This window comes from Periplaneta americana, chromosome 1 (assembly GCF_040183065.1).
Source record: "Periplaneta americana isolate PAMFEO1 chromosome 1, P.americana_PAMFEO1_priV1, whole genome shotgun sequence".
NCBI classification, from domain to species: domain Eukaryota; kingdom Metazoa; phylum Arthropoda; class Insecta; order Blattodea; family Blattidae; genus Periplaneta; species Periplaneta americana.
The window spans coordinates 92,991,081-93,015,496 of NC_091117.1; the positions used below are offsets into that span (position 1 = coordinate 92,991,081).

General features: G+C 34.8%; 1 protein-coding gene across 2 annotated transcripts in view; it reads left to right on the top strand.

Moving 5' to 3' along the window:
- Positions 1 to 24,416, top strand: part of LOC138698373 (acetyl-coenzyme A transporter 1) — a 104,401-nt gene that overhangs the window by 50,580 nt on the left and 29,405 nt on the right. Inside the window, exons 6-8 of one of the 2 annotated variants that reach the window (XR_011331855.1) lie at positions 3,433 to 3,550; positions 5,182 to 5,403; positions 14,421 to 23,622. Coding sequence is in view for 1 of the 2 variants with exons in the window: in XM_069824248.1 (XP_069680349.1) it covers positions 3,433 to 3,550; positions 5,182 to 5,403; positions 14,421 to 14,597 (517 nt within the window). In the remaining variant the exon portion in view is untranslated. Of the gene's footprint in view, positions 1 to 3,432; positions 3,551 to 5,181; positions 5,404 to 14,420; positions 23,979 to 24,416 lie in introns of those variants that run through there. The other variant, XM_069824248.1, reaches the window with a different exon arrangement.

Below are 24,416 nucleotides of genomic sequence, written 5' to 3' on the forward strand. Positions count from 1 at the left end.
TGTGGTCTGTTGCAAGTTCTGCTCCTCTAATGACTTCCACATCCATAATGTTGTTTCCTGTTCCATAGTGGTAGATAAAGTAATCTATAATAATTCTGGCATTCCTGCCTTCAGTTTCATAGGTGATTTTGTGTACTTCTTTATGAGAGAAGAAGGAATTTCCCACTAGCAGTTGATTTTCAATACAAAATTCTATTAGTCGCCTACTGTTTTCATTCAGGGTCCTCTCACCTCCATGATTCCCCATACTTCCATGTTCTATTCTCTTATCCTGCTCAAGCCTGGCGTTAAGATCTCCTCCTATTAGTATATGATGTCCATTATCTATCTCCTTGTCCACAATCCTTTGAAGTTGTACATAGAATCCCTCTTTCTCTAATATATTTGAATCTTCTGTTGGTGTGTACACCTGAATGAAGGACATTTTAATTTCTAAATCAAGATTAATGACGACCATTATCCTTGAATTAACTAGTTCCCATCCATTCACTTTAGCTTTAAGCTGCTCACTAGTGATTACACCTACCCCTTCCTTAGTCTACTATCCATTCCTATTCCAGAGTACTGTAGAGTATATCCTTCTTGCAATTTCTTCATTCCATTGCCTTTCTTCTTCACTTCACTAATCCCAAGTATTTCCGGTTTATGTCTCTTCATTTCTTGTATCAGTTCTACTTCCTTACCAGCGATTGTTTTTATATTCCACGTTCCAAATCTCACTTTCCTTTTCCATTGCAGTCATTGTCGTACAGATCCATCCACTCACTACGAGCTATGTTTAAGTCTCTGAATCATTTTTACCTCCACATGGGTGACTAGCCCAATGTGAAGTGGTTTGATTGAGTAACCATCCCATTGCCTCCATATTTATATCCCCTGGAGGCAGGGTGGCCCAGTTATATCCCCAGGCACTGGGTGTCCATTTTAGTCGCCTCTTACAACACGCATGGACTATATTGGAACCATTCTTTAACCCTGGACACCACACGGGGTTAGAAAGATCAATCGAACCTATCAGTTCCAAATTAAAAGTAATAATGAAAATGTTCAGTGGAATAAAATGATAATTGAATGTGAAATGATTCCAGATTTTCCCTGCAAATCATTAGACTTGTTACTGGTCACGATTGTATAGGCAAACACCTGCATAAAATTGGAGTATTTGCGTCACCAAATTACCTTTTGTGTTCAAAGGAAGAAGAAATGGATGAGAGACATTTATTAATATGTGATGCACTTTCAACGTTTAAGAATCCCATCTCTAAATATTGGTAGGGGAGATGAAGAATGACTTTATTGTCAAATTCAGAACATTAGATAAACACACGCATGCGCACGCACACACACACACACACACAGATATGAAATTTGTCTTACAGCTGGGAAAAATCTTTGAAGAAACCAGACAATATAATCAGCCCGAACAGGAATATAACCTAAGCCCAAGTGCAGGTCTAGATCAGTAGGCAAGTGAACTGGTGGCTCTACAAAAATAACATAAAATACATAGCAAGATAGCAAGCAATTTCATCATTTGAGCTGTATGCAGTACATAGCAAGCAGATTAATTTAATTTACAAGCATAAACAATTCATCAGTTGAGCTATACAGAAATATGCAATATTCGTAATTGCTTTATTCTCGATCCATTAAGTTCAAATGCATTAGAAGTTTTGGTTCAGTTTTTCCAAATCCTTTGGGCAGTAGAATTAACTAGAAATTTACAACATATATCAGCTTTCTTCCATCCACTTTCTGTTAGTATTTCTTGATCACTGTAACACTTTCTTTGATAATAAACACTTTCCTTTCTGTAGCCATGTTGTCTCCTTAAAAGTCTGCTGTAACTGAACACTACAGGTTCTATCCATTCAGTATGTCAGTGCAGACTATATGGTGCCAATAGGTTTCGGAAACTTAACCTGGATGCACAGGTACTAATTTCTTAAGAACAAGTGTGTATTGAAATCTTAAAATAGCCTAGTTCTTGGAAAATTATATTTTATATACTTGGTTATTTAACGACACTGTATCAACTACGAGGTTATTTAGCATTGATGAAATTGATAGTGAGATGATATTTGGCGAGATGAAGCCGAGGATTCGCTGTAGATTACCTGACATTTGCCTTACGATTGGGGAAAACCTCGAAAAAACCCCAAGTGGGAATCGAACCCGCACCTGAGCCAACTCCGGATCAGCAAGCAAGCGCCTTAGCCGACAGAGCTACACCAGTGGCTAAAAATTATATTGAAAATAAGGTAGGACAATTATGTTATGTACGAGATAGATGCATTTATGAATGTTGTATTAATCAATAGATCAGTCACTCAATCTTCTTAATGTATCCAGCTGTTTACTGACAACATAAGGTCTACTACAGTCCACGTCCACTGTAGTTAGTCTTTTCAGTTGTTGTTTTTCATGAGAAACGAGGGGTATTTTCATCGGTGTTCATTATAAATGCCTGTTGCTAGTAGCCAGAGTTGGGATGTAGTCAGTATATATTGCAGAGCTGTGTCTTCTGCAACTGATACTGATGATTTTAATTTACTTCTTTTGTTGTTTCTGGATGGACAGTATAGAAGAATGTATTTCAGATATTCATCATGATTATTACACCACAGACAACTAGGATTATTAGAAATGTGAAATCGGTGTAGGTACAATTGAATGACAATGTGGCCTGTTCTGGCTCTTGTTAAAAATGTTTGAACATGTCTGGGCAAGTTTTTGTATATTTCTAGGTCATTTGGTTTCTTTCGTACGTACTGTAAAATTTTTCCTTTGTCAGAAGAGAGCCAATTGTTGATCCATAGATTTGTAAAATGTGAGTTTACTGAAGCAAAAGCACTGGATAGAGAATATCATTTGAAGAGTCTTGGTTGCAAATATATTGCCTGTTTTGCAATGTACTCACCTTGATGTGGCGAGAAAGCTTAAACTTGTTGTTTAAGCTAACAAGTAACTAAGAGGTACCCACAGAAGCTGCATTAACACCAATGAAGCCCTACTATATTTTGCACTCTATAGAGCTTATGATACATGGAGTCCTTTAGTGTAAAATTTTCCGGAGGTAAAATAATCCCTCAGTCGTATCTCCAGATAGGGACTGCATTGAGAGATGCCAAGAATCATACTAAAGTACTTATTTGGAATGCTGTATTAAGGAAAGCAGAAAAACATATGTTTCATGACTAATTAATTATATTACAGAATATTATATGCTATAGATGAGATGTCATATAAACCAATGTCATTATAATTAAGATCAACTCTATTATTATTTTACTTTTGTGCTATATGCTTAGCAATTTTCTCCAGAGACAGTTCATACTTTTTTTTCTTTTCTGCTTTCTGTGAAAATAAACATTAGATTTCTGTACTGCTTATTTGTCATGTAGTAATTTCTCATTGGCTTTTTTTTGACAGGATATTATTCGGTATTATAGCAGCAGCTTTAGTTTGGATAACTCCATATGTAATACAAAACGGAAACATTCCATGGTATTATTATATAGCCATTATTGGCATTTATTCACTACACCAGGTAAGCATAAGTGTATTTATTCTGAGAAAATGTAGACATAACTGTGATAGTAAACTGTACTTAATAAGTCATATTACTATTCATAGAATTTTTATGGTTTTAATGCAATATGTTTATTGATAGTGCAAACAGTTTGTGGTAGATTGACAATTGACAATGAATTCGTTCATCTTGCCAAGTATTGAACAAGTACTTTGATATGAGTTATTATAACTTATAAGTTAAAGCCATATTAACATTTTCTAAATTGTATCTGACATATCTCAATAAATTAAACACTGGGCTGAAATCAATGAAAATACTCTCTCTCGACATTTGCATTTGTTTAAGTATAGCAAAATCTGCCATTTTTCACAATGAAAATGACAATTTCATTCTTGCATCCACTAAAATATCTCACTCACTTATCCTATTATTAACCTTTCTCTTACCAAGTGGGGTGCACATGCATCCAAATAAACTAATGTTTCCATATAATTGTTGCAGGGAAAGCTGGAGACATGTAGTTTCATGACATTGTTAATAAACCCTTATAATATAACTATGGCTGTTAGTAAACCCTTACAATATAATTATGGCGTATTTGTTCTTAAAATTTAAATATTTAATATGAGTATAGAACTAAAATAGCTGATGGGGTGCAACTGCGCCCACTTGGTGTTCCGTGTGACTAACCTAATATTATAATATAATATAATATAATTATAATATTATAACACTTTTTTGTGTTAGTTATTTTTATGCTGCTATGTTTATTTATTATTGGTATAACTGTACCAGTAATATTAGAATTTATCAGATTTTATATAACCCATTGTTTTTCATGAAAACAGTATTGTTCCATTCCGTTTGCATCCTTGTGTTTAATTTTATTTTATGTATTTAAACGTATCAGTTTAGAACATCATAAGCCCTTTTGTGATTTTGCAATAATTACGGTGATAGAAAACAGTGAAATTCAGATTTTAAAATATTTAAATTCTTTAAATTAACAACTTAATATGTAATTATATGTATTAAAACAGATTTGTTTGAATGTAGTACAATAGGAGCCCTATAATGTTATGTTTTTCTCTTGGGGTGCGTGCACCCCAGCTGGTATTCCATATACAATTTTTTATTTCCGGTATGACGAAGGTTAAAAGACATTTTTCAAGGCTTCAATCGTTGCACCCTTGATACGTGATAATATGTTGTGAACTTCAAGTACCGGTAGCAAATGTATGAATCTCACTCTTCTCGAAGCAAAACCACACAAAGTATTTAAGTGCCTCAACCCACCACTGGAAGAAGTTGATAGCTATGTGGTCAGGTTGCATATTTCTATCATTCTTTCTTTCCGAACTTGATAATATAAGTTTAATTGTTTCAAAAAGGAGGACACTTAGTCATTTCCAGAAATACCTCCTAGATGCTGGACAGAAAGTTAAATTGTAGGACATGTCCAGGATTTTCTGGACATCTCGTAACCCAAGACATGTGACTTATAAGTAACACCAGTTGCTTTTTTCAACTTGCGCAGTATGCATGTTAAATATATTATTAGTTAAATGGCCAATTCACACATTGATGATAAATAACTGTTAACGAGTTAAATAAATTGAGTAATTTTGCTATTTGTAATTTTGCAGGTTACGCTATATTGCATGTTTGTGGCTGTGATGGCTTTCTTTGCAAGAATAAGTGATCCTGCAGTTGGAGGAACATATATGACTCTCCTCAATACTTTATCAAATCTTGGAGGAAATTGGCCCGGTACACTGGCGTTATGGATGGTGGATGGCCTCACATTTAAAACTTGTTCTGCAAACAGTCTGAAAAATAATACATGCACAACAACAGAGGACACAGAGGTACTATTCTTACATTACATTACAATGAATCGTCTCACCATTTATAAGCTGCCAAAAAGACAAACTGTACGTTTAGCATAGAAATGTAATTACAACTTCATAGAGCCATTAAATTTGTTTTGGAAATGAAACTGCTACAAACACAGTTATGAATACATTTTTAGGTCAGTAGATATATTCAAGTATTGAGTGACTTAAGTATTACAAAAATATAAAAGAGCTAATGAACGTAGTTTCATTTCGAATACAAATAATGTTTTAGTAGAGCAATTGTTCCTTTCAAAGCAGCTAAAGTTATATTTGGAATAATAAATGTATATATTCCATGCCCCTTAAACACATCCTTCATAAAGATAATAGTGGTATCTCTTGCTGTGACTGGTTTGCAGCAACACTGTCTCCGTAAAATCTTTAGGCCCTTCACCTTTCTGATATAATCGTTGCATAATGATAGAATTTCCTTCTTGTTTTCATCTAACCATATCACTGATTCAATGGGGATTCTATCAATTGTGTTGCTTTTCCATTCTTCATTTCCCTAAAGGCTGGTCCACAATAAACTGGAAAAGGAAACGACAACATGAACGGAAATATTGTTAAAATAAATGTACTTAAATGTGATTATTCACTATTAACGAGGAGTTCTCGTTTCCGATCACACCTACTAGATTTATTCTGTTGCCATCAAAAAGCTATTTGATCGGCGCATATTTTGTAGCAAAGAAGCTGTGACATAATTTCTTTTTCATCCATTACTTGTAAATAACCCAGAAATTCAGTAGAATTATTTCCAATATATGCTACATGCATATGTGACCAGACTACCACCTGAATTGAATTCTTAAATATTCCATGTCATAAATTTTTAAGTTGGTTAACCTGTGTTCATGTTTTTTTCCCCCCCCCCCATAGATCTTACATGACCAATGAAGCTTTAAGATGTGGAACAAGTAAAAATTTTGCATTATTACAATCACAATTTTTACAAATTTTTACAATTTTTACAATATTTTACAATTTTTACAGTTTTACAATTTTGTAATTTTCTACAATTTTTTTACAATTTTTTACAATATTTTGGCAAGATGTAGTGAGATGAAGTGAGGCTCAAGGATTCACCAAAAGATTACCCGGCATTTGCCTGGCTTGTACTCAGGAGAGAATGCCATTGGTCAATTATACACAAATAACATCAAAATGCGTAATACGGACTTTACATATTGTTATTGACATACATATCGATATGCATAGTCGTATCCATTCTCGGTTTATTGTGAATAAAAATTCATCACGTTCACATCCTCTGCTTTCTGTTCTTGTTCCCGGTTTATTGTGAACCAGCCTTAAGTGCTAGGACAGCTTTTTCTCTTAGGAAATGAAATTACATTTGCTTAATTATATGTAAGTATAAAAGTTTATTTTTTCATAACTATCTTAATTCTGATATTGCTGTCTTCTTTTGATGTACCTATAAATGCCTAAAAAAAAGTATTTTAGAGTCACGTTTAATATTTTGAAATATACTTTAGGTGTCTAAATATACTTTATTCTAGAGTTTAATTATCATAGGTTCACTAATAAAATAATATGAATAACATTGGCACTATGAGTGTTGACAGATGGGCAGACAGAATCACGAAAATCACATATTCTTATTTAATAATTATGTATTATTATTATTATTATTATTATTATTATTATTATTATTATTATTATTATTATTATTTACACTTAATGTTAAGTTTTGTAATTATTAACATATATTATGTGAGTACTAGTAACATTATAGTAGAGTAATTTAATTTTTTAAACAATTAACACATGTTGCTGGCTGATACTTGTCGTCAGTACAGAGGAGAAACATCAGAAACAGGTTGGAAGCCACTCCACGGTTACATAGTGTGTTTTTAATCATTGTTCATTGTGAATTGATTAGTAGGCCGATCTATTGAACCCTTATTTAGGGCGGCTTTTGTTAATACAAAATTATTATTAAGCTTTGTATTTCTCTGTTTCCTCCCCCCCTTTTTTTTTTTCCAGTTACCCATAGTGACAAGCAGGTATATAGTTGGAAGCTAACATCTCACATCACTGGTATGTTAAAATTCATCCCGAGTCAAAACATTGTATAAACACGAAATAACGAAATGAAAAAAGAATAATAATTTATCCATATACAAATATAAAATTTTATGCTCGACCATGCGGAAATGTAGTAATTATACACCTGGTAGCAGTCCTGTAATGCATGTCATTAAAGTACACCTATTCATTAAAGTTCAGGTTTTCGATTATTCTCGGATATGCAATCGAAAGACAACTATCGAAAGGTCACGGAGGCTGGAAATCCAATACTGTCGCAGAAGGTTATGTTCTGTTACTATAATACTTAGCGTTAATTGTAAATAATATTGAAATAAATTCAATTTGTCATCTCGTTTTTCAATGTCGAATTCAATTTCAAGGTTATACCAAGACTAATGTTTATCTTACTATTATCAAGGTAGTCGATATTCTTTTCCCGGAAAAAATCAATACTTTCGCATCTGCGCACATCTCACAATTCATGAGGTAGGCTATTGCACTCACTCACATAACAATAACATGAATACTTACGAATAATTTCAAGTTAGAAATATGGTCGAGCATAAAAAGTCGTATGAAACTTGCCTATAATGGTAATTAAGACGCTCGTATGAAAATTATGAAACGCGCTCGTTCCATAAACATCCTCACGTCTTAATTACTATCATTATAGGCTCGTTGCATAATGTACTATTTGCTTTCAAAATGAAAAAGGAAGTAATGCTTCCACCATATCCATTGATGCTATGCACCTGCTCAGCTGATATGGGAACAGGTGACATAAATGTCTGCAATTTACTGTAATGATGCACAGTGCAACTTCTTTCGAATTATAAATGGATCTTTCTGTATAATAATAATTATGTCATTGTGTGATAAGTGGATGAATATGAATATATTATTTAATTTTTACACACTCTTAATATGTGTCTTCCATATTAGGTTTTAAAACTGCTAAACATTGCAGTTGTTTTTCTATTTAGGGACCTGCATAACACGCATATGCGATAACACGCATTTTATGCGAATTTTTCCCCTTTTTTTTTTTTTTTAATACCGCGAATTTGACCATTTTTCTAAGAATACTGCGAATTTCTGCACTTTTCCACAAAATATCGCGAATTTTGTGATTTTTATGCTGTAAAAATAATTTCCGAACGTTAACGAGTGCAAATAAAGTATGAAACTGATAACCATACTTGTAAGATCAAATTATCCTACTTCTCATTTTCTTCATGAAGAACTGGAAGAACTGCAGTCACAGTTCATAACTATACAGGAGGCTGCTACAGAGGTTGCATTTGCAAGTCTCAGTACCAGACAAGTAGCTGCTCTTAAAGTATCTTTTAGGCAAGTTGCTTCTGAGATGTTATGTTGATGAAACTCAATCATCTGATGTCACAACATCCAGCAAAGGAAATTTTTTAAAGGGCTTGCTATGTTACATCCCAAAACTGTGTTACTAAAGATTATTAATCCATCTTTCCTGACCGATTTTAGGAAACTTTCTTTTCATCATCATCATCATCATCATCATCATCATCATCATCATCATCATCATCATCATCATTTCCTGTATCTCCCACTGGAGCAAAGAGCTGCAGTCTTTTATTCTGAGCGATATTGGCAATTTCGGACCATGATGTCCCTGCCTTCCGTATTTCCTCTTCCATTGTTCTTCTCCAGGTAACCTTTGGTCTTCCTCTCTTTCTAATGCCTTGGGGGTTCCGTCTTAAAGCTTCTTTCTCAATAGAATTTTCTTTCCGAAGAGTATAGCCAATCCATCCCCATAACTCTTTGTTTAAAATTGCGTTTGGTCACCAAATATTTAGGATCCTTCTAAGACAGCAATTTATAAAAACTTGGAAACTTTTGGAGTCCTCTACAGTTATCATACCTTCCATGTTTCACAACCATGTAGAAGAACTGCTTTCACATTACTCAGAAATATTCTGATTTTCGTTCATAAGAAAATATCATGGGACTTCCATATCGAGTATAGCTGTACGAATGTTGGATTTGCTTTCCTAATATGGCTTCTAACATCGGCATTGGTTCCACCATCTGTTATCACCAAACTACCCAAATATTGAAACTCTGTTACTGTCTGAATATATTTGGAACGTCCTTGTGGTATTTATATTGCTATTTAGCCTATCCTTATTTCCTTTGTATTCTTACAATTTACCATCAGTCCTACCTTAGTACTCTCCTCTTGTAAGCTACCTAATTTAGTTTCCATGTTTTGAAAGTTTTGAGATAACAAGCAAAATCATCAGCAAAATCAAGATCTTCGATATATTGCATCATCTCCCATTGGAGTCCAGTTCTTTTTCCAAAGCTTATTTTCCTCATAACCAGATTCATTACTGTCAGAAAAATAGTGGGAGATAAAATACATCCCTGCTTGACTCCTGAATGAACTTTAACTGGGTCATTTAACACCCTGTTATGACTAACTTGGCATGTATAGTCCTCATAAAAACTAAGAAATTGGGTCAGGACGAATTAATTTCAAGATTTCGTGAAGTGAAAGATTGTGTTGATAAACATGGCTTGGAAAGTGAATTTGACACGGTGACTGTTAAAAGAAGTGTGTGTTTCAAAACCAGAGTTTTCTGTGAAATGTATGGAACTAGTCTGGTTGCCTTGCACAAATGTGAATTGTGAACGTTTTTGTCTTGTTATAATAATGTTCTCACAGAATTGCACTTGATACATCAATTCGCAGGTGCGCAGGAAAAGAAAGTTAAGTCCAGATTTCTTATTATTGAGAAAATTACATTTGAAGTTTCTAAAGAACTCTGTAATTAAGTGTTTGACATAAAATTCAAAAGTTTTGTGTTACTGTTCATTACTTATTCAAGGAAATAATAGGCCTATGTGGATATTGAGATTTGATTAACCTTATTAGAACTTAATAGAAATATTATTTTTGAAAACATTTGTTGATATGTGGACTTACCTCTTAGTTGAATGTTATAAAAATAAATGTTAATATGTTACATTATTCATAGTACAGTTGTATTAATACATATTTCTGATAGGTATAGGAAATGAAACAATCACTTAAAACTTAATATTTTAGGAGAAAAATTCGCTCCGGCGCTGGAGATCGAACCTGGGTCCTTGGTTCTACGTACCAAGTGCTCTGACCATTGAGCTACGCCGAATTCAATCCACAGCACGGATCGAACTTTCCTCCTTCGATGTTTCCCTTTGTGGCCTGACTCCAAGTTAGGCATATATGTGTTGATGTGTATCCAATGTCAACTTCCATTATACTAAAAAATATAAGTGTCAATATTACAGATAAATTCTGTAGAACAAATTAATATATCTATAATATTATCTCAGCTAGCAGTGCATAATAACTGAGGATTCCCGGCCTACAAGTCACTCAGCTGAATGTGCTCCTAGTATAATCGCAGTTCACATTGGATGCATGTAAACATATATATGCCTAACTTGGAGTTAGGCCACAAAGAGAAACATCGAAGGAGGAAAGTTCAATCCGGTGCTGTGGATTGAATTTGGTGTAACTGAGTGGTCAGAGTGCTTTGTACGTAGAACCAAGGACACGGGTTCGATCCCTGGCGCCGGAGCGAATTTTTCTACTAAAATATTAAGTGCCAATATTACAGATAAATTCTGTAGGACAAATTAATATATCTATAATATAATCACTTAAGAGCAGAAAAATGAGCCACCTCTAAATAATGAAAACTGATTGAAAAATAAATTTGTAGCATTTGAAATTATTCACAATAAATTTTACTTTAATGCACAATCTTTAATGCATAAAAGGCATATGACTCGGTTAAGAGAAGTTTTATGTGATATTCTTATTGAATTTGGTATTCCCAAGAAACTAGTTCGATTAATTAAAATGTGTCTCAGTGAAATGTACAGCAGAGTTCGTATAGGTCAGTTTCTGGCAGATGCGTTTCCATTTCACTGTGGGCTAAAGCAAGGATATGCACTATCACCTTTACTTTTTAACTCTGCTCTAGATATGCCATTAGGAAAGTGGAGGATAACAGAGAGGGTTTGGAATTGAATGGGTTACATCAGCTGCTTGTCTATGCGGATGACGTGAATATGTTAGGAGAAAATCCACAAACGATTATGGAAAACACGGAAATTTTACTTGAAGGAAGTAAAGAGATAGGTTTGGAAGTAAATCCCGAAAAGACAAAGTATATGACTATGTCTCGTGACCAGAATATTGTACGAAATGGAAATATAAAAATTGGAAATTTATCCTTTGAAGAGGTGGAAAAATTCAAATACCTGGGAGCAACAATAACAAATATAAATTATATTCAGGAGGAAATTAAACACAGAATAAATATGGGAAATGTGTGTTATAATTCGGTTGAGAAGCTTTTATTATCCAGTCTGCTGTCAAAAAATCTGAAAGTTAGAATTTATAAAACAGTTATATTACCGTTTGTTCTTTATGGTTGTGAAACTTGGACTCTCACTTTGAGAGAAGAACATAGGTTAAGGGTGTTTGAGAATAAGGTGCTTAGGAAAATATTTGGGGCTAAGAGGGATGAAGTTAAAAGAGAATGGAGAAAGTTACACAACACAGAACTGCATGCATTGTATTCTTCACCTGACATAATTAGGAACATTAAATCCAGAGGTTTGAGATGGGCAAGGCATGTAACACGTATGGGCGAATCCAGAAATGCATATAGAGTGTTAGTTGGTAGGGTGGAGGGTAAAAGACCTTTAGGGAGGCCGAGTCGTAGATGGGAAGATAATATTAAAATGGATTTGAGGGAGGTGGGATATGATGGTAGAGACTAGATTAATCTTGCTCAGGATAGGGACCAATGGCGGGCTTGTGTGAAGGTGGCAATGAACCTCCGGGTTCCTTAAAAGCCAGTAATTAAGTAAGTTATTGCACAATCTTGTTACTGTAAGTGAAAGAGAAAAAATGTAAATTCAGTAGAAAAGAGGCCTCTGTATTATTATGGAAACTAATTGAAACAAGTATATTATTGAGAACATTACTCATCATTACAGTCTACATTGTCAATAGCGGGGAGAATGTCCTGCACATCGGCACTTGTCAATAAATTTTCGTAAAAACTCCAGAAAATTCTGGAAATGAAGGGCCAAAGTGCAAGGAGATCTTTTTTATTCTCCTTTGAAACAGGATTGAGACCAGAGTATTTCTGAGGCAGTTTGAACTTGTTATATTCTCTACTTGTCCTTTGAAGATTCACAGAGCAGAAAATTGAACCATTATGAAGTGAAGTTTTGAAATAGTGTGTTCCACTGTTTGCTTTCTCATAGTGAAGTCGACTTCATTTCTCTCCAGTTGACTTTCTCCCCTGCTTCATCAACCTTCTTCATTTGCATTTCCTTCTTTAATAGAGCCGAGAGTTGCAAAAAGTCTTCAATTTCAATTTCCGTAACCAAGAGTGGTTTCTTCGTACCACACGGGCGAACAAATTGAGCTCAGTCATGAGGGTGGTGAATGGGTGTATTGTATCGTTTTTTTCTTCTTGATGATACTGTGGTCACCATCACATTCCATATGCATATGCTCTGGGACCAAAAATTTGTGGTCGATTACGTCAATATGTGGCAATTCCTTAATGACCATCATATACATAGCAGCAACGTGAGTATTTTTATTTTATCCTCCACAAGTATCTGAGTACATTGTTACGTGCTTCACGTGTGGACTGAGACTCATCAGATACTTATAGAGGCAAGAAGCTACTTCCTTGGCTCCTCTAGCCACCACTGACTCGTGCCACTTAAAACAGATCCCTTGACCCATCACAATCATGGATTGTTAGATTTTAAGTCCACAATTTATTGCCGTCTATAGAATGCCAAGGAGCTGCTTACCACTGAGGTTGGGAGGCACTGCTGCATGTCGAAACAAATTATTTTTCCTGCATTGCCCTCTTTAGACAGCTCTTGGTCTTTGCACTTCGCAGAATATGCCTTCTCTGCCCCTTCTAAATGCTCTTCTTATTCTTTCTGTACTGTTGCATTGTCTTCCGAAACTTTTATTGACATGATCAATCTATTACAAGTTTGACAAGTGTTTTTGCTGGGTGATCTAATTGCCATACATCTTTTCATACATCTTACGGTTCACATAGTTCTCTGGATATTTATTTTTGTACTCATTGTATAAAGCAGCAAAAGTTACGTAAGAAACCAAATATTTCTTTTGAGAGTCTTTTCTTGAATAATGACTTGCCGTAACCAAGAGTAGTTTCTTCTTACCACACTGGTGAACCAATTGAGCCCAGTCATGAGGGTGGTGAATGTGTGTATTGTATCACTTTTACCTGTAGGGTTATATAACATTCGGGTAAAGAGAGTAAGTCCTTTCTACAGGACTTATCTCATTGTTCTTAGAACTAGAAGCCTTTGTGATCCCTATGTAAAGATTGTTTACTTTACCTGCACAACATCGCTTTAGAGATGAATAAACCCATGAGATACATGCCCATGACTGCCGTGCTCTTTGGCATATGGCTTAGTTGACTTAACAGAAATGTAGAGAAAATTTTTGTCTATAGCTCTGTGGACATATCTCAATTTTTGAGGATAGTGGACTTAACTCTCTTTGCCCGTGCACCCTCGAATTAAATGTAAATATGACGTATATATATTTACTAGATTTGTAAGTAAATAATTTTTAAAATAACACCTCTTTCTGGAAAAAATAACCTCAATTATTAACAAATATAACGCCACTTTTAGCCAAAAATAATCTTCTCTTTTGCTAAAACACCTTAGCAAGTGTGTATTTGTTGATTAATAAAATAATGGCTTGCTGCATAAGATAAAGGATTTTCATTTTCTTGCAATTAGCTCCATCTGCGCGCACCCACCTCTTTCTCTTCTCTCCTGTTATTAAAAACATTCATTAATGTTGTAATTCATTGCAGGATTGTTTGAAAGCTGGAGGAACATGCAGTACATGGATGGATGGCTACTATGTGGAGACTGCTCTTTGTACTTTAATTGGCTGGTTGTGGCTCCAGTGGGGAAGACGCAAAATCAATGAATTACAAGCTAAAGACCACAGGGAGTGGCAAGTTGTTCGTCGAAGGGAAGCAAGTTAACCTTATCCTAAATTTAGAATTAGTGTTTTTGAATGACAGAGCATAATTTTCTTTTGACACTACGAGCTTCATCACTGTTGTTGTTTTGAAGTGTTCCACATGTACACTTACAGACAATACAATAACAAAGCAAAGCTTGGCGCGTTTACTTCAAAATGTCACAAATGAACTCGAATTTATATTTTGCTAAATTGAGGTGTGATCAAATCATTTCTAAACGAATTCCTCTCCTCTGTATTAATAATCATCCTGCCACAACTTTGAAAATGTAACACAAATGTAAGCAGGCACAATCCTAGAAAAATTACATTACGTTGCTGATAGTTAAAATTGAGTAAGTGAAACTTTCATTTTACTTTAACAATCGTCAAGAGTTTACTTTTAATATTGTCTTGAACTTTGGAATATACCGTAAATAATAAACGCAGGGAGAAAGAAAAATGATATCGAAGTTTATTTTGGTCAGAAATTAATAGATAAGCAGAGTATCTGGGCGAAGTATATTGACGAAGAAATCTTTCTTGAACATTTTAGGTTGTTTTATTGTATCATTTTCACCAGATGCACCAGGTTGTTTTTTTTCAGCCACTTGTTTTTAAATGTGTGTTTATTCACTTCGATCACGTTTATTTGACTATAGTTGGGTGTATTGACATTTTCCTTCTTCAGCAGAAGACTGCAAGTGATTTGAATTTTGACAGTCACATAATAAGTTTTGTGTTCTGATTTAATAGAGTTTTTTCTAAACAATTATAACTTTCCTCATTATATCACTCCCTTATAAAGTAGTCTTCGATGCAGAAAAACTTTATTTTGTGTCTTGTTTTTCAGGAACACTGAAATCTCTTAATGCTAAATAAGAGTCACACTGAACAAGCTACCTTTAATATCCATATGTGCTGAGATCTTCCTCCATGTAGCAAATCACTTGACAGGTTCTGTAAATGATGTGACATTCTGAATGTATTTTTTAAAAATTTGGGTCATATTAATTGAGCATCATTTATATTGATTTTTAATTTAATGACTTGGGATAGATAATCGACTTCAGAGTATTTTTAAACTGAGAGATATAAATTACGTGTTTTTGGAGCCTCAGGTATAAATGAAAAATAGGAGACTGTTACAGTACATTACTGCATGATAACTAATATAAACCGCTATGCAGAAGAGATGTACAGTTATGATAAATTTTTACTTCAAGTAAGATTAATTCTGTACCTAAAAATTGTTTTTTTGTTACAAATATCAAATTTTTATTAATAATTTGTTTCATTTATAATGTGTAGTTTTTATTTATTTATTAATTAATTTAATAATTGCAATCAAGACAGTGAATGTGTTAACACTGCGGAGTATTTATTTTTAATTTATAACCTTATTTCATTCTTATACTGAAGCATAAGCTTTGTAAAACATTGTACGTTTTTTATAGTTTTATGAACATAAAATGAAAATTAGTACTATAGATATGCGAATACTCCGCGCATATTTTTTCCAGAATTTAGCGAAGAAAAACTGGGTTACACGCATTATTTGAAATAAGGTTGGTACCGCTTCGCCTCAAACACTGGATCTCATTATGCTATAGCATTGGGCAACACGATTGTTTTTTAGAAGTTGGTTGCAATGATTCAATCATACATTACGAATCGATTCTAATGATTCGTTCGTGATTATTCCATCTGCAATTCCAACTATTCTTTAGAATCGTCAACGAACAATTCACAGGACTCTTCCCTTTGCATACCACGGGTAAAACTAAAATGTTCTACATCTCTTGCATAGATGGTGTGAAAGGTGAGACATTGGATGATCTCTTTCTGATTGGCTGGAACCATTCATCTACAAAATTATCCAAGATATTGTTTCCTAATTATAACTTATCAACTAAACAATATTATCAAGTACACTTCTTGCATTACATCTCTATTTAACTATGCAAATTTCAGGTAAATGTTCATTATTTTTCTCACTTAACAAAAGCAATATTTTGATTCCACTCTTAACCCTTTCTTTAATCATTTATACAATATTTGGTTCATAAGGGTTAAAAATCTTTGCTTATTATCAGCTGTGTATTAGTTTTTCATCTATATCACTAGCTATTTAACCAAACCTTGTTAAAATAACGTAAACTCTCTCTCTCTCTCTCTCTCTCTCTCTCTCTCTCTCTCTCTCTCTCTCTCTCTCTCTCCACTTCGGAGCATTTTGCATGATTTGGAAATTACTGCTGATAAACATTTTGATATTTTATTTATTTTTGGAGTACAGCATTATGTAGGATTAATTTCTTGTAAATAAAACACAAATTACAACCAATTCTCTCTCTCCCCCCCTCTCTCTCCCTCCCCCCTCTCCCTCCCTCTCTCTCCCTCCTCCCCCTCTCCCTCTGCCTCCCCCCTTCCCCCTCTCCCTCTCCACTTCCCCCCTCTCTCTCCCCCTCCCCCTTCCCCCCTCTCTCTCCCTCTCCACTTCCCCCCTCTCTCTCCCCTCCCCCTTCCCCCCTCTCTCTCCCCCTCCCCCCTTCCCCCCTTCTCTCTCTCTCAGGGTGTGCACATTATTCGATGGCGTGGAGTATTTGTGTATATACAATATATTATTTGTACCAAATATGTACAACAGTGTTGTACCAGTAGTGTTTTGTGGAACTTCGAGAAGTATTAAATACAAGATGTGTTATAATACTAACAATATAATTTGTGTTTAGACATTATTAATACCATCTTCGCCCGAACCTAGTAAGACCAAATATGATCGCAGGTATTCAGATTATCTATATGGAAAAATATAAATATCTCAATATAATAACGAGCTATACTTTGAAAATATTACAGAATTTAAAAAAATACAAATTTACGGCTATTCTTAAGTTTTCAGTTCCAGTCTTTAGCAATGTTCTTTTTTGGTTATCATTCCCTGTTTTCTACTACAACTACTACTACTTTTTCTTCTTCATCATCAAAATCTTTCTCCTTCCCCTCCTCATGCCCTCCTCTTTCTTCTGTTACTTCATTTTCTGGACTGGAACTGGTAATCTTCCCACAAAATCTTATCCTCGCTGTCATCCATGTTATTAGAAACACACATTATTCACTTCTATTTCATACCAAAGTTAGGTGGCTGTCGAGGAGTGATGTATTGTGCTGTCTGTTTGACACTTTAGATTTAAATGTTCACTGATGAACTGTGTCTTGCCTGTCAGATATATTTTGCCACCTCAACCAGCTGAATATGAGCTTGCAAGGTACAAGCACTTCATTATTATTGGTGCAGAACAAAATCATGGCACTTATAAAAAATTGGGGTTCTCGTGTTCGTAATTAGACCTGTTATATAAATATTCTTGTAACAATATTTTACAGGTTTATTCTAATTTATATTAATTTGCAATTAGGCAAAATCCATATCACTATCATTAGGCCCATTGCCAATATCGTCATCATCTTTTTCGCTTGCTCTAAAATTAATTATTATTTCGTCAATGACACCACCCATTCATCCGGCCTAATGCAGTGACGTGTCTGTAGTACCAACTCCAATCCTCTGCAGTCACAGCAGAAAGTTCTTCCATTTTCAAGTTAGACAAAGTTAAATTCTCCCATCGTATGATGTGTTCACCTTATTGCAAACCAACTCAGTCGCAATCAGGTCGCAGTTGTAAGGAGAGGTAAATGAAGGACTCAGTGACTGTGATTTGAAAAGCTTGTCTTTGATTTTTCGAGGCTCACCTCGACCGCCGTGGGCTCGATTTCCGTTTAGGTCATGGAAAAATTTGTAGTGGGCAAAGCTGGTGCGAGGGGTTCGTCTCAGGGTTCTCCCTTTTTCCCTTATCGTCATCATCATTCCGGCAGTACTTCACAGTCAACCTCAGTATGCGAGATCCCAAGACAGACCTCCAGAACAAATGAAAAATTACTCAAAGTTGTACATATTTGTGTTTAATAAAGTCTATTAATAAACCTCGACACCCTCTGCGGTGGCTGAATGGTCAGACCTTCAGACTGTCACGCAGGCAGCCTGGGTTCGATTCCCGGTCATGAAAAAATCCATAGTGAAGCTTGTGGCGGACAAGGTCGCAGTTGGGGTTTTTCCCGAGGTTCTCCCGTTTTTCTCCAAATTAGGCATTTACATCATTCTGTCACCATTTCTCCATTCCGTTATCATTCCGTAGCATTCCCCAAACGCCTTCTGGTGAGGCATGGAGGGTGCTGGCCTAGGGACGAGTGGGGTTGCCTCCTCGAAACCTGGGCACACAGAACCTTAGTGTGGTCAGCAGGTGGGTTTGGGAATACATCACCAGAAGGTCAGTGCAGTAGATCTTAACAGGTCGCAGTGCTGGGCCATAGTGCCCCCCTCTGTTAAATTCAATTCAATTCAATAAATCTCGAAGTGTGGTCCTGCTCATAGCGGCATTATAATGCACTCCTCTTCTTTGTAACTAAGCAGTCCTGTCTCTTCTAATGGCATACTTGATGGGTGGTTTATCTAATTGTTTACAGTGGTATGGGGTCTTGTATATTACATTGACAGATCATTCAGGCCAATTTGGCAGAACTTGATTTTGAGTCCATTTTTTTTCAAAATTACTTGAATTCATCTGCATATGTTAATTTCACGCTGATGTGCCTGCTCACTTTATAAACTAACTGGGCTTCCCATAGAAACCCATTTTTTGATGCCACATGTACAACAATCAGCCTGCTCTGTGCACTTCCCCACTCTGTTACACCTTCTACATCACCTTCCTACTGCCAGCATTTACGAAACGTAATATTACTGTCAATCCATGTTTTGTCCATGTAAAATATAGTTTTGTTCTATTGTCATGGGAACAATGTATCTTGTGCGCCAGTCCACAATGTCTGGCCTTTCAATGTGAAACTTTCTCTATCCTTGGTGCTTCTCTGACATAACCCCCATTGTTTTTAATAGATTACAGAATGAATAACTCCGTCACTCAATTCTCTATTCCAAAACCGGAATCATCTTCCTAATGGTTAGTACTACTATTTCCTTAACCAAATAAAATTTTTCGATTATATCCCAAATAACACATTGATCGAACTCGCAGAACTATAACATTATGTCGCTCTCAGTATATAAATTGCTGAACACAAACCATTACAACGGTTATATTTCTAAACATTACATACCTATTCTTTCTAGGATTAGTGTGATATTCACTTGGTTGAATTGAAAGAGGAGAATTGGGAGGACAAATTTATAAGGTACGCAAAACGCATCCTTGCAAGGGGTTCGGGGCTGTAAGAAACTAAATATGTGAGCTCCAAGCCTGTTGGCCACTAGTCTCACTCCAGATTACGCTGCTCCACTGAAGGAATTCTAGGAAATTTTTAAGGGGAAAAACCAAAAATGGACGTAACCTCTTAGGTACCACATACGCGAGGGGAACGGAAATGTGATCAAAGTGGTCACGGGACGGGACGAGGAAGAAATGGCTGGTGTAAATCTGCACATTGAAATGAACTGTGTCATTTCGCAGTGCAGGAGGAGTCAAGAAGACTCTGTCGTCTGTGTTCGATGACAAGGCAGGTGAAGACCGTCAGAAGAGACGCGATGAATTCTGAATCTGCAAATTGAAAGGTTCCCTGTCCTTTCGCATTGCGACTACATGAGTGATCTGGCACCTGTAACAGGAAATTTTATAGATTCTGAACTAGGGCATTACGTCGTTTGTTAGAAAAGGGGGAATTTATGGGGAAGGGCATATAGGTCCGTGGCCCATTTCTCTTAGGGCTCATCCCGACATTTGTCTTAACACCTTAGGAAAACCACGGAAATACTTCAGGCAGGATGAGTTGTCTCAATATAAAAGACTAGCCAATTTGGCTTTTAGGTAGGAGGTCGATTGATTTATGACTTGAGCCTCGTTGAATCATCTCAAAGTAGAGACCAGCCATTTGGCTTTATGTTGACTCAATTACGAAGAGATAGGCAGGGATAGATGTAATTATTAATTAAATTTAGAATAATTACTGGGGTCATGGGGATATGAGTGCAGGTCTGTGGCCCATTTCTTTTAGGGCTCATCCCGTCATTTGTCTTAGCGCCTTAGGAAAACCACGGAAAAACCTTAGGCAGGATGAGTCAACTTTCTTAATTCTCTTCACAGAACTAATACTTTTGCCAGAGCATTTAGCCGCTCTCTGATACCCTTATCAAGAGATTCCAGCAAACATTTATTTAAATTTCCTTCTCACAGCACTTAATTACATTTGCAATAATTTCCCTTTCTTTGTTGTGGATGTGATTTCACCATAATCATTACACTACGGTTGCTGCTCGATCTTCAGTGTCATAATGCTAAGGTATGCAGTGAAGGAAATACATAGCTCTATGTTTCTTGACAAGAGATTATGATATGAATCATGCGCATACTGCCCTATTGACTCCACCCCTTCCTTCTTCCTGTTTTTCTGTCCCTTCTCACAAAGTTCAAATTAACCTGCGACAACAGAAAGAAGTACCGGTAGAGTTGTGCTAAAGAAACATAACCTTCACACTGAAACTGTGTTTATTTATTTCAGTTAGAGATTCTGTCATCAGCACTAATATTATGTATTTATGATCTTTCTTTTCTTGAAGTATTTATTCATTTACTATTATGTAACAAATTGAGCTAGATCTATATGCATTTTTTGTATATTTTTTGGAATAATCCATTGAATAAATTCAAAGAGGGACTTTTTCGTAATTAAACACGCCTAAATAAAACATCAGTTTGGTGTTAAAGCATAAAAACGTTAATTATGACCCTGAGAGCGATATAATATATGACGTTTTCCCATAATAATAAATTTGATTAGTGGTACAGCTAATGTCCAAAATTAAAAATTATGGTACATCATTGAAAAAGGTTGAGAACTGTTGCCTTGAAGAGTTCATTAGCAACAGCATTTAGCACGTGAAGCTGAGATGTCATTCTCCCTAGGATAATGACTAACTCAGTGTTCATATCTGCTGCTTACTTTATTTTGTCAGTTGTGAGCCCAAAAGAATATAGAATTAAAATTCTTCTCTTTCTTAACAAATCAAATGATTGTCATTCCCTCACAACCTCAAAGCTAATCAGCCATTAACTCACCAGTCATCCAACTCTTCTTCTGTACTTGAAATATAACTTGATAAGAGAATAATTGCCATATAGGAAGCTTTTTACATTTTAGAATTACATATTGTGTCAGACCAAGTGTTTTATAAAATATACTTCTTTTACAACTGGAAAGGGCTTGGCTGTGATTATAATATTAGATTAGTTTCCACACGGTTGTTTTCATGTAAAAAAACATCGTGTTCTAGATTCAAGCCAATATAGTGTATTTATATGTATTTCAAGTTCCACTATATTTGAAGAGTGAAATATTTTGAAGTTAAAAATATGTTGAGATTCTATTAAAAAATTAAAAATATTTATTCTAGGTGTTTGCACATTCTTTTTTCATATAAATTATTAAATATTAATTTCTGAATGTAACTTTGTAGCAGGTAATTAGTTGAAATAGATATTCACTTTCAACAAAAGAATGCCGCAGAGACTTTCTCCTATGTATTATACGGTTGCATAATTCTTAGTACATTCCTTGAGAAATAGGTGACATATTTCGCATCTGTAAGTATTCTTGTGTGAGTAATGAGTGTTTATGATGGTTAATTATTCATAACCAGCTATTATTCAGTTTATTGGCTATTTTCAAATTTAACATCTTTTGAACCTTAACCTATCAAGTTCTTAAATCTTAACCTATCAAGGTCTTAAACCTTAAACTATCTAGTTCTTTGACTTTGAGGACAATAATAATTATTATTCTTACACGAACAATTGAGGCCTTTTTGGAAGAAGGGCGTATAAAACAAAATGACACTTTGTGAAATCCAACTTCAGAAGTTTTAAAATATAATATTTTATGACGTTAGAGTTAGTATTGAAGAAATCGTTGTTTAGTTGATTTAATGTATTTTTAATTATTTGGTTTCTTGAACATTCCATTTTAATGTCTGTTTTTAAATTAAGTAGCAATTTAAAATTAGTTTGCATATTCCCTTTTTTTTTTTTTTTTTTCCGGAAATTTGTTGATATATGACTTTGGTATATAAAATAACAGACAATTTAGTAAATCATTTAGTTATGAAAAGTGGTAAATGACATTGAATATGTGAAATGGACGCAGTAGCTAACGATATTAATTTACAAATCGCTAAATAATGTACCACTCATCTTTACTTAGATTTTCAAGACTCTCATCAAATATTTTTCAAGTCAAGAAACACTTGCATCATCAATAAATCGAAACTTGAGTTAATTTCAAAGCTTTGAAGTGTTCAGCAGTGAAAATTTTTGTCCAAATTCGAAAAAGAGTGTATATTCTTACATAAGTCTGCAAAAACAATACTGTTCCATTTTGCTTGTATGTCAACAAGAAGTATTTTTTTTTTTAATTTTAAATGCAGTGTCGTTTGTGATGGTTTTGCTACATGTATACAGTTTCAGTCCTTCTTTACAGTATTTAACAATACTTCTGTCCATGATCACAGTGAACGGAGTTGGCTACTCCCTGCATTTCATCATGGCTGTCAAAAATGGCTTTGCTGTTGTGATTGTTTTAAGTTGTTTAATGTTTGTCCTTGTAAGACCCAAAATTGTGGTCATATTAACCAAACTGTGGCCTCACACAGGGAAAATATGCTTTACCTAAACATTGCATAGTCTATTCTAGGCAACCACGAACTAAAAGACTGTGTGCTGATATTTTTATTTTGTTCTCTGCAGAGAGCAAAATAATGTACTTAACATTGGGAAGTTAACTCAGTTTTTCTTTTTTCAGTAGCATGTTTCACAAAAGAAATAACCGGATTTGAGTCGTTTTTTCCTTCCATATCCATGAAACAGTAGACAATGGACTTATCGTTGTGAAAATGAAGGCATTAATGAAATTGGCGAATAACATGTAGTTTTTAAACTGAAGAATTCTGAGGATAATTGAATTTGATCTCAAGATACGAGGTATAAATTTTTTCATTATTTAGAAAATCTCCTCTCATAACATATATCTTGCTACCTTTTTCGTATGTATTAAGTCAGATATGTCGAGGACACGAGCAAGATTACGAAATTCTGTCTGTCAGCTTGAACTTTGCATGGTGTGTACAAGAGAAACTGTTGGTCAGGGATGTACGTTGTACAGGGAGTAGTTATTATAGTAATGTTTATTTACCACGAGTTAATACTAGGCTGTATATAGTCCTACTAGGATAATTTATTCAGGACATTATGTTTCGACAATCTTGTTAAATATTTGTTTGTAAGTATACTTGACAGTACTAATTCTTAATAAAAATTCTTTCACATTATAACACAAACAGTTTTAAATTATTAAATACATTCTATATTGTGAATGATACTACCTTTTCATAAATAAATGCTCATTATATCCTAACACCTTGTGAATATTGAATCGGTCCATGCCAGAAGAGCCTTTTCATCCTGATGAGAAAACTAAGAAAAACGACTTTACTACAAAAGCGTCAGTATTAAAGAAATTAAAAAAAAAACATGCATATTCTTTACAAGAATTGTGATCCTTATGTACATTTAGAAAAATAATACAAACACCTGTATTGGCGTAAAAAAATTCGAAATCTATTGACTGAGGCTCTTTTAGCATATACTAGGTTTTTATAATAAGTCACTCAAGTAGAAAGTAGGTTTACATACATTATTTTATTTAAGTCTTATGAGAATACTTGAAACAAATTTGTTATTTTACAACAATATATTGATAATCTATCAGTCAACAG